This window comes from Chrysoperla carnea, chromosome 1, assembly GCF_905475395.1.
Source record: "Chrysoperla carnea chromosome 1, inChrCarn1.1, whole genome shotgun sequence".
Lineage (NCBI taxonomy): Eukaryota > Metazoa > Arthropoda > Insecta > Neuroptera > Chrysopidae > Chrysoperla > Chrysoperla carnea.
The window spans coordinates 87,511,066-87,529,762 of NC_058337.1; the positions used below are offsets into that span (position 1 = coordinate 87,511,066).

General features: G+C 29.5%; 3 protein-coding genes across 3 annotated transcripts; 1 reads left to right on the plus strand and 2 right to left on the minus strand.

Annotated features, from left to right (window-relative positions):
• Window positions 1-1,852: 1,852 nt before the first annotated feature.
• LOC123291954 (peroxisomal N(1)-acetyl-spermine/spermidine oxidase-like) lies at window positions 1,853-3,355 on the minus strand. The gene is made up of 2 exons (XM_044872433.1): window positions 3,224-3,355; window positions 1,853-3,164 (listed from the first exon to the last, which is right to left on the minus strand). Exons 1-2 carry the CDS (start codon window positions 3,349-3,351, stop codon window positions 1,853-1,855), a joined length of 1,440 nt encoding a protein of 479 aa, XP_044728368.1. The 5' UTR covers window positions 3,352-3,355.
• A 1,534-nt stretch (window positions 3,356-4,889) lies between these two features.
• LOC123302735 (tyrosine aminotransferase) lies at window positions 4,890-13,330 on the minus strand. The gene is made up of 5 exons (XM_044885809.1): window positions 12,836-13,330; window positions 7,392-7,726; window positions 5,873-6,346; window positions 5,187-5,369; window positions 4,890-5,120 (listed from the first exon to the last, which is right to left on the minus strand). The coding sequence occupies exons 1-5, from the start codon at window positions 12,996-12,998 to the stop codon at window positions 4,971-4,973; spliced, it is 1,305 nt and encodes a 434-aa protein (XP_044741744.1). The 5' UTR covers window positions 12,999-13,330; the 3' UTR covers window positions 4,890-4,970.
• Window positions 13,331-15,264: 1,934 nt separating this feature from the next.
• Window positions 15,265-16,005, plus strand: LOC123304984 (ER membrane protein complex subunit 4). Its single transcript, XM_044886562.1, has 2 exons — window positions 15,265-15,441; window positions 15,507-16,005. Exons 1-2 carry the CDS (start codon window positions 15,383-15,385, stop codon window positions 15,973-15,975), a joined length of 528 nt encoding a protein of 175 aa, XP_044742497.1. The 5' UTR covers window positions 15,265-15,382; the 3' UTR covers window positions 15,976-16,005.
• Window positions 16,006-18,697: the final 2,692 nt, after the last annotated feature.

An 18,697-nucleotide genomic window follows, 5' to 3' on the forward strand; every position in this document is an offset into this window, starting at 1 on the left:
TGTATTAACTGAAACCTGGATAAGCGAGAGTTAAAGAGGGATTGGAAATGCTTTTTTAACCTTTTCTCACTTGTTTTTTTAATATTTGTACTTTTAAAGAAGCGGGGGAATATAATAATAATTAATATTCATTTAGTTAAAAAAAATATATTTATTTTAAAAATTATTTTATTTATATTAAAAATATATTAATATTTATCTCCTTCGAATATTGAAATAATAAAAAAATCGCGTTGCTTGTGTGTTTAAAGACTCTTCCATTATTGGATAAGTAACCACAAGAACAAAAAGTAGCCATAAGCGCACAATTTTTTATCGCTTTAAGGTTTAAGATGAAAGGCAGTTATCAGATGATGTCGCTTATTCAGGTTCTATATAAAATTTAAAGTGATGAATAAATATTATTACAAAACGTTAAAAATGGAACAAAAACTGATTGTTGATAAATTATAAATTTTATTAACTCGTTTAAATTGGGAATTAATAAAATTGACCATTATTAATTCGTTTATTTTAGGGACTAATAAAATTGACCAAAATTTAAATAATAATTATAGATGGACCAAAATTGTATTAAAAATGTTATATTTATGTATCAATGATATCTATATTATACAGATGTTGGAAAACAGTATTATTAAAATCAAATAAAATATGAATGCGTTTTTAATATTATTGAGTCCTGAAATCCCAGTGACTTAGTTATCACTTCTATCCCCAAAGGTTGCACTCACAATTACGTAGTTTACACTTGAGATGTAATGAAATATATTATGGCAGCTTAGCTGGGTTACAATAGGAGGATATTATTTCATGAATAAGGTAGGTATTATCCGAATTTTTTTTAAATAGGTTCCTAATACAACACGGAAGTCAGCAACCGGTCACGCTTGAAGTTCACAGATATTATGCACTCATCAGCTCAGTGTCCATGGTGCAAAGGTGCAACTGACTTTACTCGTTTGACTACTGACTGGGAGGTTGCGGGTTCGAATCCAGCCTGCGGCAGTGTGAGCAATTATAATTAATGGGGCGATAAATTGATCACACTGTGGTCGCTTGGATAAGAACGAAGTAACCTACTCCACCCACATCATAAAATAATTTAATTGTATATATGAATGTAGTTTAAAATAAATAAAGATTAAAAATAATGATGTGGGTAGGCTCTGTTATTGACGGGTGTCTAAAAAACGGAAGTTAAACTACATTATGTTTCCTGGTGGATCATTTCACCCCAAAATTATTTACATATTACATATTACCTATATCTCCATTTAAATAAAATAGCCATAACATACCACAAGCAAGAACTTGGATTTGGATTTTTTTTAAAAATCAATATTATAATTTTACAATCCATAATAACAATGTACAGCAAATAGTGTATTTTTGTTTTTATGGAGCTTAAAATAATTTGTATACAAACTTTTAGTCGTTATTCAAGTTCTTTTAGTGTGATAACTACTACTATCTCTTCGATAGTCCTTCGGCCGCCGGCCTGGCTGAAGCCTTCGGCATTGGAGCTCGCTGCGCTTGCATTCAGCTCTAATAAATACCTATTCACAATACCTGAATATTAATAAATAATACCTCGATACTATTCAAATACCTGTTCACAATTCTTGATAAATATGGTGGGAGCGCAAATAAATCCTACATTATATGGTAAAGGGTAAATATATACGATGACAGAAATAAAAAAGTATAACAATTTAAACAGTAGAATTTTTTTTTTAAACTCGAACTTGGAATACCAAAAATTTGAGACAGAAAATACAGGAACAAAATAATTATATACATTAGTCATTTTTTATTGCAAAGGGTCCACAAAATATTCGAAGCATGAAAATCAAAGCAACCAAATATCTGTTGAGCCAGTATAATTTTCAGTAAATTGTATAATACGTTCAGCTTCACGAATTCCACTTAATCGAGCGCCATGAACAGTCGAAAAATGACCTATGCATGTAGCTTCCCCAGCAAATAATAAAATTGGGGGAATGGGCTCACATATTCCAGGTATGGGTGATGTAAGACTATTTCTATGCTCCATTTTACTTTCTAATGCCATAAAACTGTAAGCACCTAAAAAATATGGATTTGTGCCCCATTTTGAACGTACTAGATTTTTAGGCATAGGAAAGCTAGGATCATTCGAAAATTGTCGCAGTAGATGAGTAATACCTTCAGCAACATCCTTGTTTGAACACATTTCCATTTCAATAGCTTCTTTACCAGAAATCCAAGCGCATATCACGTGATTACTACCTGCTACTTGTTCCACAGTTGTTACACCTTTAGTCCAATCCATACGATCTTGAAATTCATCTGGTGACCAAGCAAATTTTATCTCACTTTCTTCCCAAATCCATGATGGCCGATCATATTCTAAATAAATTTTATCAACAACACCAAAGCCAAGTTTGTTAATTGCTTCAACTTTTTCGGATGGCAGTTGGGGAGCAAACATTGTATCCATATTTTTTTTCAATACTCCTAACGATACAGTAATTATTACATAATCAGCTGGAATTTCTTCCCCATCAGCGCAATGAACTATTGCCCGAATGTTTTCACTTTGATTCCAAGTTATAGTTTTCACAGGCTTACGATATTGTACAGAATCTTCAGGTAATTCACGAAGTAATGGTGCAATTATATTCACGTATCCAAATGGCACAGGTATATTTCCACCAGGGATTGGCATAATACTTCCAAAATGACTTGGACTTACTAAAGTTAAATCCTCTCCACATCGATTCTTTAACAGGTGTACTAAACTGTTTAATACTTTTTCGGCATCATAGCGTTTTTCTTCGGGAAAATTATATAATTCTTGTTTAATTCGTAAACCAAGAAATTCAAGTAAATTACAATTTGGAAAATTTGTTCCTAATGAAAATAACGAAGTTGCTTCTTGTTGAATTTGTTGAAAAACCTTATATGCACTAATACATATGTCCAAATTGATTATTTTTCCTTCGCTTGTACAAAACAGGCCACAATTTGGAGATTTTGAACGTGGTAAAGGTGGCTTTAACAACCCTTCTTGACATGCTAAATTAAAAATTGGATTTTCAGAACATCCCCCTTCAATATGATGTGCTCCCATTTCTGTGACCACATCACCTAGCCATTTTGAATGAATTCTTCCACCGGGACTAGAAAAATAAAACTAATTTTTAAATTAAAGTCTTTATAATAAGTAATAGAGATATACCGGTCAGTAGCTTCTAAAATAATAAAATTTTTGATACCACCACGCGCTAAATGTTGTGCAGCCGATAAACCAGCAATTCCAGCTCCAATTATGACAACAATGGGGTCGGGTATACAAGGATTAACCATTGAAGATTCAAGAGTAGAATAGTCTGCATATTTGGGTATTATTTGTCGTTGCAATTGGGATATTGTTGTTGAGATAAATCTAATAAAATGAATTTAAATTAATTACTTATCGTACTAGTGATAGCCTAAAATCAGTACATTCATAATGCGGTTAATCAAACTACTTATTTTAACCTATGTTTATGAACAGGGGAATACACTTTTAACAGGGTGCCAATTAAAAAGTGCCCGCTTCTACTTTACTCTCTACTTTAGTAATAGATATTTCTACTTTACTCTTTCTTAATATGTATTATTCCATACGTGGTTTTTGAAAATAAAATTGACATTATACCTACCTATATTTTACGTTATTTAAAATAATTCTTGGTACTTTAAAAAGATTCATATTCATAATGCAGATTCATTTTTCTCCTCAGACTTTATCACTTGTATTAATTTTATATATTCTTAAGAATTTAAAAATAATGATATTACCAGAAAATAATAATGTGTACTTGTTAAATTAAAAGTGGGCTTCATATAAAAACTGTCAAAAATTATGGGTCGAAAGTTGTGTTGTAGTTCGAGATCCAAAAACCCAAATTTAATGCTAATAAGTCTCTCTTAACATAGGAAGGCTACATTGAAATTATAATTCCAGTCCTAGATAACATATGGCCTTGGACGATATAAAATATTAATATCACTTGTCGTTTTATAATACACGATACCCTCAGCGACGTAGTAATCATAGGGCTAGGTAGTGGAGTGCACCTGGGTCCCGAAGCCCATAGGGCCCCCAAAGCTTTGGTAAAAAAGGAGCAATCAGCTCCCGAAGCTAGCAAACCTCGAGTCTGCTCACAATAATTTTTCTTTTATAATGTTAAAAAACATTAAAAATAACAGAACTCTTAATTTAAGACTTTCAACATATACGCCTTTCAACATATAAGTGTCTTTTATTTTATTTGAATGTTTTTCTAAAATCCAGTTTGAACTGTCAAATGACGGATTATAGAAACTATAATACCTTCTTACGTAGAAATATTTCAGACGAAAGACTTAAAAGTCTTACAAATGCAAAAGAAGAGTTTTAATTAATAAAAATTTTTAATTAATTTGGGTTATTACAAGGGCTACCATGAACTGGGGGCGGGGTTTATTACAAGAGCTATTATGAAAAATTAAAGCGCGGAAGAGATAGTCAATTTGACTGGGAACTTTGTTTCAAATCTTTTTTCTCCTTTATTGAACTCATCTGTAAAATAAATATTTTATATCGTCATGTGTATCGCTGTTTGGACCGTGGAAAGATGGGCTGGGGTCCCGCTTTTTTACTCTATGCACCGGGGCTTTTGTCCACCTAGCTACGTCACTGGATATTCTCCTCTAACAGAGCGGATATTATAATTCCTCGATATTCGATAGATAAATATGATAAATAGGTTGTATCAGCTTTAAAGTAATCATTAAATGATTCGAGATGTGTGTAGTTCACTGGGTTGGTTTTCATACTGTTCGAAGTCCCTAAGTAGTAATAAAATGCCATTATAATATCCTTTATAATAAAATCTTTATTAACACTCGTATTTAATATGTAAATACTAAAAACTTAAAGATAAAACATTTGGATTTACTTAAAAACTATTATCCAAATCTCGTATTGTATTAATCTCCTTTAATCTATAGTGCTTTGTACAAAATTCATTTATTCGTTCACAAGCTTCTTTCAATAGTTCTGTAGGAACAGTCAAGACTAGTCGCATATAACCAGGATAATTAAAACACTGCAAAAATTAAAAATTATTTTAAAATAAAACTTTTGGGAAATTACAATTATAGTAGGTACTTACTTCTCCTGGTAGACAGAAAACTGATTGTTCAGCCACTAATTGTTCAACAAATTCACGACCATTTAATAAATCTGTAAAATAGTTCATTTCTATACCGACCATCATATACATTGCACCTTGAGGCATTATTGGTTTCAAGCCTGTTGTTCTACTTAATAAGTCGTAACACAGTTTTGCATTTTCCTAGAAAACAATTTAAAATGTCTTATTTACCTGTACAAAAATTACAGCGTTTATCTAAAATTTATCACGCAGCTATATAATTGATGATTCACAAAGGAGGATTAGCTTTGATTTTAGCGCAAAAGTACAGTCAGTATATTAAAGTAGTAGAGAATAAAGACAGCATATGTTTGTATTTTATATGATATAAATTGCCAATTAAATTTTTTTGGTAATAATTTTGCGTTTAGGTCACTCCGCCACACTATGAAATTACACATCCTCTGTTTAAGTGCTCTGTTATTGGATGTATTTTTTATTAATTTATCTATTTTTTATTAATTGATTCGGTTAATTATCTCGGAAATTAGGCCTCAGTTTCAAACTTAGAAAATAACTTTTTCTTTCTTTTTTTTGCTTATTCAGGAAGTGAAGAGGGCTGCAGTCAATTATAGAACACCGTGTGTTTGTTATATATAGGTACCTTTTTACCGATAACATAGATACAATTTGTATCCACTTACATATAAAAATGATGTTAAATCCGTATAAAATGTCTCCAAAGTATTTGTTAAAATATCTGGTAGTGCACCTTGTATAATTGTGTTTGCACCATTGATACGTTGTGCCACTGATTGTAAACTTTTTCGTACTTCACAATTAAATAAATTATTACGATCATGGATGACAATCCATCCTAAACGCCAACCAGGTACTAAATAACGTTTTGAGAGTCCACTACACGACAATATTGGCACATTTTCCGATAATGTTGCCATTGACACGAATTTTTCATTTGGAAATACAATATGTTCATATATTTCATCAGCAATTATTGGTACATAGTTACGTTCAGCAATAGTTATTATATCACGTAAATGTTCTTCTGAATATACCGATCCACATGGATTTGACGGATTTATGACAACAATAGCTGTTGTATTATTGTCAATTTGTAATTCAAGATCAATAAGATCGATTTCCCATCCTTTCGAAGGCTGTAACAAACAAATTTGACAATTTAAGAAACTCTTTTGCAAATCTAATATTTCTTAAAAATTATTATAATAAAAAAGCATAAAAAATTAAATTCGGAAAGGGACATTTTTTCAATTACATAAAATTAAAAACTTTCTTGTATACATCAGTCTTTAAAACATCTATTCCTTCCTATCAGTCTTTAAAACATCATCCATGCGATCCTACAAGGACCAATCTGAGTTAGCCACGCATACTTAGTACATAGTACGCCCGATTTACTTGTGAACAAATCTTGCTTATATCCAATCATTGTACGAATCCCACAATTCTTATTTTATTGTACTCGATTCCCTCGCAAGATGGTCTAGACTCCTTAGTTCTCAGTGTGGTCTTTGTCCTTGGATCCGTATCCGAGAAAGTTCACCCCATGTAGAAATTGCATTTTCCTAAAAGGTTCAAGGAGGTTCTTTGGAAATTTTAATTTTTCCTATTTTCCTGTTTAAGTTATTCCACAAAGAATGAAAAAAAACACACCCTTCTAGCGTATCTGTGAGTGATTCAGTCTGCCAATCAATACTTCATTTATTTAAATTATTATGGATGCCGTAATTGAGCTGTACAATGGAACACCGAAAATTGAAATCTTGAAAATTCTGGGTTTTGCGGCTACCATATTGATTAGTTTGTGACCTAAACTACCTGATACCACAATTTGTTTAAATCAATTCAGATGTTTTTGATCTGCAGTGGAACAATTAAAAGGTCACTCTCAGGGATGTAAAACACATCCATTCTCTGTTGAAACCTCACAGCTTTCTAACATCGACCCAACCATACAAATAAGGTAATTTTGGTTTTTTTTCCAAATTTGAGAAGTGGAGGTGGTGGCTGTTTTGAAAAATTTTTAATTTTCTCATTTTTGCCGTAACTAAGTAATTTCACGCCGAATGAAAAATCTTCGAATTTTTCTAACAGTTTAAGTAATTTTAATGCGATTCTATTATAGGAAATATGAACACTTGGAGGCACGAGCAAAAGAGCATAATAAACGAATATACTTACGATTAAATTGTAATATCGAATTTCGATACCTAAACCACCAGCTAGAGTACTATACACATCAAATCCTGGTCGAGGCACCAAAATATTTTTATCCCGTTCTCCCAAGACATTAATACATAATTCTAGCGCACCACTACAACCACTGCACAAGATCACATCATTGGACGTAATTGAAGTACCATTTATTTTATTTGAATACGCTGCGACTGATTCACGGGCTGCACCATGTCCTGTACTTGGAGCATAACCATTATATTGAAATGAGTCCAGCGATTTTTTAATAGCAGTCACAACTTCTGGTGGACATTTTAAATTCCCGAAAGTTGTTGGATCACCTAAAATATAAATGAAATGTTTTTTTTTTTTTTTTTGAATTTAAAAACTCTAATACGAATATTTTCGCTGCTTTAATATTTATGTCGGGATTTAAGTAAGGGCAAGGTAGGTATAGGCGATAACGCGGCAATCTAAACTAAAAGAATCAATGATTCTCTGAGTTAATCAATGATTCTCCAAATTAATCAATGATTCTCTAAATGAATCATGAATTATCTTTGGTTCTTCAAATAAAGCAATGATTCACTAAGAGTATCAATGATTTGCTAAAATAATCAATGATATTCTAAATAAGACAATAATTCACCAAATGAATCATTAATTCTTTTAGTGAATCAATGATTCACTAACTGGCTCATCCGAATTTTTACTTGACAAAAACGAAAAAAGAAGTTGATTTGTTTTTATTTTTATATCGATATTTTAAAGCAAAACAGGAGCAAAAACAAAATTCAATGTAAAATACAGAAAATCTGCTTTTTAGTCATATTTTTTTCGATAACATTGCCTCTAATGTAAACGCGGAGGGGTGCGGTGTGTTATACATCCGTTTCATAATGGAAATTGGTATTCTGTTTTAGCGAAGAGGATGGTTGATATTTGTAACATTATTTTGCTCAAATCTTAAATGAAAAAAAAAATAATAATTTAGATACGCAAATTTTCTATTTTATTGAAAATTAAATACAAGCAAAAATTTCATAAACAAAGTTAATTTATGGGTACAAGTTTTATTATTCAAATTAATTTATTATTATTAATATGCAATGTTGTTTTTAAGTCATTTATTATTATTTGATAGAAAAAAATAATATTTATGTAATATAATAATTTTCTAGAATATTAAACAGATAAACAAAATTTTTCGCAAGTTTATGTCCGTAAATAAGAAAGGTCAATAAGGAAAATAGACTATCCTCAAAATTCTTTAATATAAGTATATTCTAGAGCTCCAGGAGTTATTACTTTCAGTTCGTGAAAAAAAACTCTTTTAGACCGAAAGATTCAAAATTTATCTATTATTTTATAAAATAAAATAAACAACGTATGCTTTATAGATTATCTGTAGCTTTACAGATGTTCTTTTCTAGGAACAGTTTGCACATTTTCCTATAAAAAGACCATTAATTACCCAAAAAATGAGTGTTTGAAAATATTTGAGACTTACGTTTCAAATTTTGTTAGAAATGTTAGAACCTTAGATGAAAATTAAGTGTAAAATTTTTCAATATATATCATAATTTTTGAAATATTGATGCCTAAGGATTTAGACAAAATCACTTATATAGAATAAATAACACACAAATCCTCTTAATTTGATCACTTTAAATGTATTTTATGGAAAACGATTGCAGCTTGTTATAATTTTCTTTATAGGAAAATATTTGCCATGCTTTTTACTAATGAATATTAGTTTTCCAAATTAATCTTAAGAAAGTAAGCATTGTTACATAACAAAGCATACTTTTAAAAACACTTCAATAAAAACGCAAACTTTAACAGCGCAAATATATAAATTTAACACCGTATTACCCTATAACACCGCGGCGTATTAAAAATTTTACATTTTTATAATGGGCATTAACGGGGTGCATATACACGATGTAAAGATGATCCTAGAAAATGTGAATTTTTGGGAACGTCTTTAAGTGTGCAAAGTTTTATAATTATCTCATACTTTTTTCTAATGATAAGTTAATTTTTCAATTTTTAATAGTACAGTCGCAACGGAGCTAGATAAGAAAACCGTATTGAACGTGCAATTTTTTTAATTCTTCATCCACATCCAAATCAAATTTTGAAATTAAAGAACCTGAAAATCTATGACATCCAGAAAATGAAGGTTTCTAAACAAAAGTTTTAGCTGTTTTGATGGCCTTAGAAATTATATTTTCCATTTTTCTGATTTGAAATTTATGTTCTGTGGGAAGTATATTTATAAGTATAGGTATTGCGACAAAATTTATTGGTTTAATTTTTAATTGTAAAATGAGTTCCCTTACTTATTAATCCTTTCATCGATACACAGGAATTTAAATAGACAGGAAGAAAAAATATGGAAGTAGGTTTCTACTATCTCATATTGATTGAACTTCATTAGAACTTCAGCAACAGTTACACTGACAATCAACATCTAATACAAAGTTTGCATATTCATTGTTGTCAACTTTCTTCGTTCGAAAACAAGGAATTTGATCTAAGCCAAAGATATGATTAATTGATTGATAAATCGGATGTCTATGGATTTATTGCCCTAAGGTTAATTCTATTAATAATTAAAATAGAAAACTCGAAAATAATATGCAACTCGATTATAATAAATAATACATGATACATATTTAACCCAGAGGGTATTCGACAAGAGATGAAGAGGATAAATTTCCGTAAATTTGACATAAAATTTGTAATCAGCGTCCCCAAAACTCCTACGATTCAATTTTGGGGTGAATTACTTAGATTTTCGAATTTTGTTCGCATTTTTGGATTTTGGCTGCACTTTGATTGGCCCAAGTTAGTCCTCAGTATTTTGACCTGCTGGTTACAAAAAGAGATCTTATTGATTATGTGTTGCTAAGTCAGTATTATTCAATATGCATAAATACAGATAAATATACGTATAATAAATTATACACAAATTTAGTATACAAAATATAAAAAAATTTTCCATTTTGTAGGTTTTTTTTTATACATTTAGGCAAAAGCATACCATAAACATATTTTTAAGAAATTTTGTGGAATTTGTAATAATTTTATAGACTTATGTCTTAACATGTGTCTTTAACTCTCCAACATTATATAGAAATACTAGTTGACCCCGCCAGAATAAGCATAAATTAAGTATACAAAAAGGAGTAATACTGGTTTTTTTTTGTAAAAAATGGTCTTTATCACACTGAAAAATATTTTTATTAAACGCATTAGATTTGAATAAACAAATTAATTTTAAACTTTCATCTTTAAGTAATGCATATGAATATATTATATAGCATCTGCTGTGCTTTGCAGCTTCGCACCTACAACATAGATTGTGACAAAACACAAAGCTTTATAGTGTTTATGAAAATGATGCAAGGTAGAAAGGCGAAGAAACTTATGTAGCATTTTAATCTATATACTTAAATATCTCGTTTTGTGGTTAACCAATCAAAAAATAACTTCAACAAAAATTGCAGAGTTCGATGAGGGACATCATGTTCTGACGTCAGATTGGACTTAGTTCTTCGGGTTGCTTTAATAGCCAATTTAGATCTTAAAAGGATAAGAGATAGCATAACACTTTCAATTAGAAAGTTGATATCTTCATAAAAAAAACTAACAATTTTTGATTAAAACATTTTTAAGAACGTTAGCTTTTGGAGGAAATGCTACTTTAAAAAATATGCCATTATTGCATTTAATAGAGAGAAAACTTAAAGTTTATCGATAATTGCAGATCAAAGTCATGGACACAGGCGAATGTCCTCTATTGCCCTTGACAACTTTTACCTAAAGCATTTTTCCGTAATTACCGTGTTTTCGTTTGATTAAATGCAATAACGGCATATTTTTAAGTCGTATTTCCTCCGAAAACTAACGTTTTTCAAAAAAAATGTTTAAATCCATATTTGTTTTTTATGAGGGATCACTTTCTAATTAAAAGTGTTATTCTATCTTTTACCGTTTAGCATCTAAATTGGCTATTAAACGAACGCGAAGAACTAGGCCCAATCGGATGTCAGCTCATGATGTCCTCCATCAAACTCTGCAACTTTTGGTTATTTTTTTATTGGTTAGTAACAAAACGAGATAATAAGGTATATGGATTAAAATGGCCCACTATATATATAAGTTTTCATAAGGTATTGTAACGAAAATGATTGCTTAAAATATCTGAATGAATGAGTTTCTATAGTGACAGTAAAATAAATTTAAAGTATAACTGATGAAATTGTTTGATGAACTGCGAACGTAACATTTCCTCGTAGTCAAATTCTAGAGAGTTTTTCGAAATTTTCGAGGAAAAATTGGCCTTTTTTTAACTTATTTTATTTATAAATTAATACATTGATATTCAAAACTGTCTACATAGGGTATTTCAACAATTAATTCAATTGATTATTTTCACTTGTTTATACCTACCAAATAAAACCAAAATATCAAAACGCTAGGTCTCTGCGAAAAATTAAGGCATAACATTTCTTATCCTTTCAACCCTCGGTACAAAGTGGTGAGCATTAGATTCAAAAACTATCAAATTCAAGCTATTGAACTATTTGAGATCCAGATTCGACCATTTCTCAGCAAATTTCGGTAAAATTAATTGTGAAAACCGAAGAAATATCAAACTTTTACATTTAATTTATGAAACACACTTGTTAAAAATTATCGAATATGTTGTAGGCCTTATATTTAATTTTACAGGCGAAAAATATTTGTGGACCCAAGACCAATTGACCTATGTTGCTCATTTACGAACTCGACCTCACTTTTTTATTTCATGAGCATGCTATAAAAATTTCAACTTGGTATCTTTTTTCGTTTTTGAGCTATCGTGTTGACAGGCAGACGGGCAGACAGACGGACAGATAGGCAAACAGACAACCGAAAATGAACTAATTAGATGATTTTATGAACAACTATATCAAAATTTTTTTCGTTGCGTCAATATTTTCAAGCGTTACAAACTTGGGACTAAACTTAGTATACCTTGTATATTTTATATACATGCGGTATAATAACTATTTTAATAATTTAATTTTAAAATTAGAAAATGTACCTATTACAGAGCATAAAATTTTAATAAATTTGGACAGCTTTTATTCGCTAATGTTTTTAATTCAAATAATGGTTCCTATACTAAAGGGTTTATTTCGAATTTTCTAGATATTGATGAATCATAGAATTCGTTAGCCAAAAATTTCATTTTTTCATAATTTATTTTTATATTTGTTAATTATACGAAATAAATTAAGGAATATTTTTAATTGAAATTATAGATATTAGGGATTTTTGACGAAGAAAACTTTAATATATATTCAAAATTTTATTAAGTACTGGAGCTTTTTTTAAGAAGAATTGCAAACATTTACTACAAAATAATTTAAGCTAAAAAAATGATATGCACTTACCAATAGATAATGGAATTAATTGTTTGTCAGGATTTGGTTCAATTTGTAAATTTTCAATAATAGCACGAATCGAATTTTTTGTTAATTTTGAAAATTGCGATGATGAGATTTTCCACTCAGTCTTTCGACAAGTTTTATTTTCGATATATTGATTTTGTAGCATTGCCACCAAACAGCTTTTTTAAAAAAAATTTTTCAATAAAATTAATAATTCGCATATACTCAATCTTGGTTCCAAGTTTGAAAACTTTTAAATTGTAATTTTTCCGCACAATATATTTTTATATAACTTTGTTTATTTTCTTACGACTTATGAGTCGTATTTACATTTGTTATCTAAAAATTCTACCGAAGACTATTGGATGCTGGAGGCAGAGATTTCTTGTTTATGACCTTGCTTTGTAGCTAAAGATTAACTAGTTATTCTCAAAATTGTTTGTTATTATAGGCATATGAATATTTTCATTTGCATTTTATTCCGGCACTTCTCTTTCTATCCGTTTCAAAACATAAACCTACTTAATACGTGAAACAAAATAAAAATGGATTTTAAGAATTAAAAGTTAAACCCCTGGAAGGCTTAATAAATTTTACTTTGTGTATTGTACAGAGTGTACAAAAAATTCTTTAATTTCTACTCTTACTGAAACCGAAACACCAATTGAGAGTTAACAACTACCCAGATAAAAGATTAAATTAGAACTAGGACCAGTTGTGTACTGTGTGATTTTTAAGAACAGGCTCGCTATTAGAATATCTATTTTTTTTAAAGAAAAAAAAATTTTTATTTTTTGATTTGTTTTAAGCAAAAAAGTACTCTTGTGATATTTTATCTAGACGCTTAATTTTCCATTTCCAAATTCATTCTTGAAAAATTAAAAATGCAATATTCGTTTTTAGAAAAATATGTCATTTTTTCTATCTCTGAGGGAGTTCGTTTAGCTAACGTAGTTCCTGAACTACGAATTTTTTCTAAATGAGTCGGTACATCACAAACAATTTCGTATATTTCAGGAGAGCCCAATGCTTCAGCTCAGTAAACACCAAGAAGCCAGTCAAACTGGCTTCATGTAAACAAACCTATTTTTTTTTCAAGCCTCTATTAAGGATGTATGAGCATGACAACAATGTTTGATTTAAAGGCTCAAAATTTGTTTGTAGGTAGTCTTTTACTCAAAGAATATGTGGTTAAAATTTCAGCTTAGGTATCCGTGCAAATTTTTAAGAAAATAGTCATTAAAAATCGATATAAAATACATTGGCTCTTATGGAGGAATCTCAAAAAACGACATATTTTGGAAGTTTTTGATAATTTTCATTTGGAATGAATGAAAACAAATTTAAAAAAATCTTTTTAATAGAAAGTAAACATATTAGCAATGAATTAGAAAAGAAAAAAACTAAGTGTCACCGTCCATATAAGGGATGTAAGAGCAGGATAGATTAAGGGTTGAAATTATTGTTATCTTATTTTCAACTTTGATGATGAATTTTGTTATAACTTCATGAATGTAGACGAAAAATAAGAATAAAATTTTTCGATATGTGTCTTGGTTTTCGAAATATCGAAAGCTAAATAATTAAACAAAATTTTCAATTTTCGATATTTTGAAAATTAAGCCAGATATCGAAAAATTTTATTCTTACTTTTCGTCTTATATCGTCAAGTAATAATATAAATTTATCATCAAAATTGAAAATATCTATTTTTAAATTTGTACCCCACTACCATGCTCATACATCCTTAAGTCAGTAAAGAAACATCAAAGCTGCAGTATTTCAAGTCAGCAAGGTCAGACAGAATGGTCTATTTTAAACCCCTGATTAACAAAGAGGGGTGCTCTTTGTATTTGTGTTTTTCTGTGGCTTGAAAAACTCAACGGATGAACCGATTGTTTTTATTTTTTTTTTAAGATAATTTGATCGAGAAATTTTTCTTAGAAAGAATGCTAAATAACTTCAAAATCGTTCATTATTTTCTATTCTACCCATTGGAATATTTATTCAGAAAGCTTAGAACAACAACATCAAAAATTTCTGACAGTTTAGCTGGGAGTCATTTTCCATTAGGTTTAATTTTAGGGAACTATAAATTTGCAAAATATACTAATAAAACTTTTACTGCGAGCGCATTTAAACTGCACTTACTGAGCTTTAGCCATGCTTTAGCGCAATAGAAGATATTTTTTTATTTTAGTATTTTTTTTTTTTTAAGAATAGAGAATTATGTTTATTTTGAATTTATAAATTAAAAAAAAATTGTATTGTTAGCAAAATGCTATTTAAGAATTGGACACACTTTACGATTTCAAATTACGACTATTCAAAATAATAAATGTTTTGTAGTGCCATCTATTAAAATTAAGTCAAAGCTTTGAATAAATAATGACAATCGACTACTTCCCGAACTAAAATATGTATGTCATTCTACCATATCCTTCTGTCACTCTGTTAGTTATAACTGGTTGTAACCTAACAAAGTTATATTTATTAATTTTAGTTACGATTTAATTTTAAATAAATAAAACAGTTTATTATTGCAATAAAATGACAGTTTCGAAAACATCTAATAAACGTAACAAATGGGCGTTAGAATTTTTCCAACGGTACGTTTATTGATTTAACTTACATTACCGTCTTTTATATTACTTATGTATTTATTGAATTTTAGAAATAAGGATCGAAGTTCGTTCAATGAATTAAGTTCACCACCAGGCTATAGTACAGCTGCAAGTTTAGCGCATAGTGAAGTATCAAAAGACTCGGATCCAAATCATTTAATCATAAAAAAATCATGGGATCTTGCATTAGGACCACTGAAGCAAGTTCCAATGAACTTATTCATTATGTACATGGCTGGAAATTCAATTTCTATCTTTCCAATGATGATGGTTGGTATGTTATTTGTGCGCCCGTTGAAAGCTCTTTTTACCACTCAGGCAACATTTAAAATGGTCGAAGTTGGAAGCGCTGCTGGTCAAAAATTAGTGTATATATTGGGGAACATTGTAAATATTGGTTTAGCGTTGTATAAATGTCAGAGTATGGGATTATTGCCTACACATGCTAGTGATTGGCTTGCATTTATTGAGCCACAAACAAGAATGGAATATTCTGGAGGTGGATTTACATTATTATAAGTGTTTTTTTTTTACATAAATCAATTGTTTTATTTAATTTTTATGTACATCTCTAAATAAATTTTATTTAAATTTCATTGGTTTCATTGTGCAATTCATTCCCTCTTCTTTTTATTTTGTTCTAAAAATTCGGTGAACTTCTCCCATAACTTCTGTGGATCATCCACTGGCGGTACCTGAAAACAATATTAATCAATCAAACGATTTAAACTATACTTAGCTGTAAGGGTCATGTCTTACTTTTGTCCTTTAACTTCACATTAATATCGCGAGTATTTAGGAACGTTAGACCCTAACCAGTGCAAAAATTAAAATTATTGCAAATAAAAAGTTCTAATCTCCGTCCTCCTTTTTTGATTTACAGTTACCATTAAGTATTTCACACATAACATCGTAAAATAAATCCAAAGGTCTTTTAACCTCGTAATTAATCTAATAGGAAATTTTATAACAGAATTTAATCAAATATTTCATAATAAAGTGAATGGATTTTATATTTAGACGCTAGTACTCCTGAGTTTTTAGCTTAAGTATTAAAGCTAAGCTAAATTATTATTACACTGTAATCTTCCAAAATGTGTGAAAGGCAATGATAGGGGTCGAAATAACTTCTATTGGGTAAAAAATAGTTAACTTATTGGAAATAATAGCTTACAAAGGATATAATTTTGCTTTGGTATCTAATAAATGACAATCATAAATCAAATTATCCTATAACGCAACAATCAAGGGCGTAGTCAGCAATTCAGTCGGGGAGGAGGGACAGGATGGAATAGAAAATTTAGAGTTGCAAAACTTAAATGGTTTTATAATTGAAAAAAATACACTCGAATCCGCACTTCTTGGATTCATGTCAAGCGCCCTACCAAATTTTTATTTTTATTAAATTTTTTCGAATCCTTAGCGGGCAGCTTTGCCTTCCTGCCCTCTCCCTTTTTGACGTCCTTGGGAGCAATATAATTCCATACAATAGAGTTCATTTTTATTTATAGATTTTCTTATAAAAGCGATTGAAGTTTCTTGAACTTAAATTAATTTGTGATATGAAATATCGTAATAACAATTTGACTTCGATCATTCGCAAATCGAAGTCTAATAAGAGGAATGGAGAATTTAAAATCATAGATGATATCGTTTTTGTTTTGAATATGTAAATTTTTCCTTAAAACGACGGAACATTAGTATTAAAATATGACGTCATGATTAACTTCAACTAGAATATTAGCTCCAAAATACACTTCAGAAACCATTGATAAATACCAATTTCGACCCTGAATCTAAAGTAAAATTAATCTACCTATTAATGTTGTGTTCATTGATTAATTTCATTATAAAAGGTCTAAAATATTTTTCTTTTGAATAGGGAATTCTAAATAAAATTAGAATGGATGTCCGTTTTTGTTACTATAACAAAAAGGATAATAATAGAATAACAAAGCTAAAAAATTTTTTGTCCAACACTCAATTTAATAGTATTCGTCATGCGACAAACTTAAAAAGTCAATTTTCGTTAACATCTTGTTTTTTATCGGACAAAACGATGTTATCTTCTCTTATTATTCATTAATTTTAAGCAGCTAATGGAGATTAAATACGTTGAAGTATTCCATTTCATAACTGTATTAAACTTACGTTATGGAGATCGTAATGGAGATACTGCGTCCAATTTCTTTCAGTTTTTTAAACAATTAAATACTTACATTATAAGTTTGTTGAATATAAACACCAGTATAAACCCCTGCACCAAAAATCACCTTTAAAAGAAACAATACATCAAATATTAAGATAAATCAAATTACTTTCCGATTCACAATCTTATCTATCTAAAGACTTCAAACGTTTATGCTTACAACAATCATTATATGTTCCCATTTTGGAATGAAGCTATTTATCAATAACGATAGTTGTATTTTTCAATTTACTTTGTAAAATAACAAATTTTAAACAAATATTTTAAATTCGTTATTTAATACATACATTTGAATTAGTAAAAAATGTATTTTTAAATTCTCCCTTAACCTAAAACTTTTTTCAAAAATTTAAAAATCATGTATTACAAAATTAAATTTTTTCGTTTTTAAATAAAATCGTTATAAGATACTTGAAATGAACTGCCCAATTTTTAATTTTAAGATCCATATTTCAGGATTATTACTAAAAAAGACTTACCAGTGCTTTCAACATTATGTCAACTTATTAATTTACACTCGCAAAAGGTTTATAAAATTATAATCTGAAATTCTTATAATATTTTGACTTTTAAACCATATCATCATCTTTGGTAGATATTCTCAATTCGGCGCATGGTTTATGTGAAACATTATTTCAAATTATATATCCTACAACAAAGAATTTAATAAAAGTTATCCAAATAAAATAATATATATAATTTTTTTTTTGAGTTTTTATGTATTTTTTGAATCCTTAATTACCATGAAGATAACTTCTACAGGGTGTGCATACTATATATCTATGTTGAATTAGGAATATTGGAATTAAATAAGTTGAATTTTTTCGTATACCTATTAGGTATATAGGTACCCTAATGAGGGCTAAAAGTAGGGGCGGACTTGCAGGAAACGTCCCACCTAGCCCAGATTCGTCTAGCAAAGAATTAAGCGGCCACGCACTTCGATCTTTGGCAGACGTATTTGTTAGTTTTTTCTTGACTCTGGACAACGTAGCCTGTCCCTGAAATGTTTTTATAAACAATTTAATGAAA

Bases quoted from the DNA above. Each gene is read 5' to 3' on its own strand.
- LOC123302735 (XM_044885809.1), bottom strand. From the start codon at position 12,998: ATGCTACAAAATCAATATATCGAAAATAAAACTTGTCGAAAGACTGAG. The intron at 7,727-12,835 runs GTAAGTGCATAT...TTTATATTTTAG, and splicing joins ATTAATTCCATTATCTATTG to GTGATCCAACAACTTTCGGG. The intron at 6,347-7,391 runs GTAAGTATATTC...TGTTTGTTACAG, and splicing joins TTCGATATTACAATTTAATC to CCTTCGAAAGGATGGGAAAT.
- LOC123304984 (XM_044886562.1), top strand. From the start codon at position 15,383: ATGACAGTTTCGAAAACATCTAATAAACGTAACAAATGGGCGTTAGAA. The intron at 15,442-15,506 runs GTACGTTTATTG...ATTGAATTTTAG, and splicing joins GCGTTAGAATTTTTCCAACG to AAATAAGGATCGAAGTTCGT.
- LOC123291954 (XM_044872433.1), bottom strand. From the start codon at position 3,351: ATGGTTAATCCTTGTATACCCGACCCCATTGTTGTCATAATTGGAGCT. The intron at 3,165-3,223 runs GTATATCTCTAT...TTATTTTTCTAG, and splicing joins ATTTTAGAAGCTACTGACCG to TCCCGGTGGAAGAATTCATT.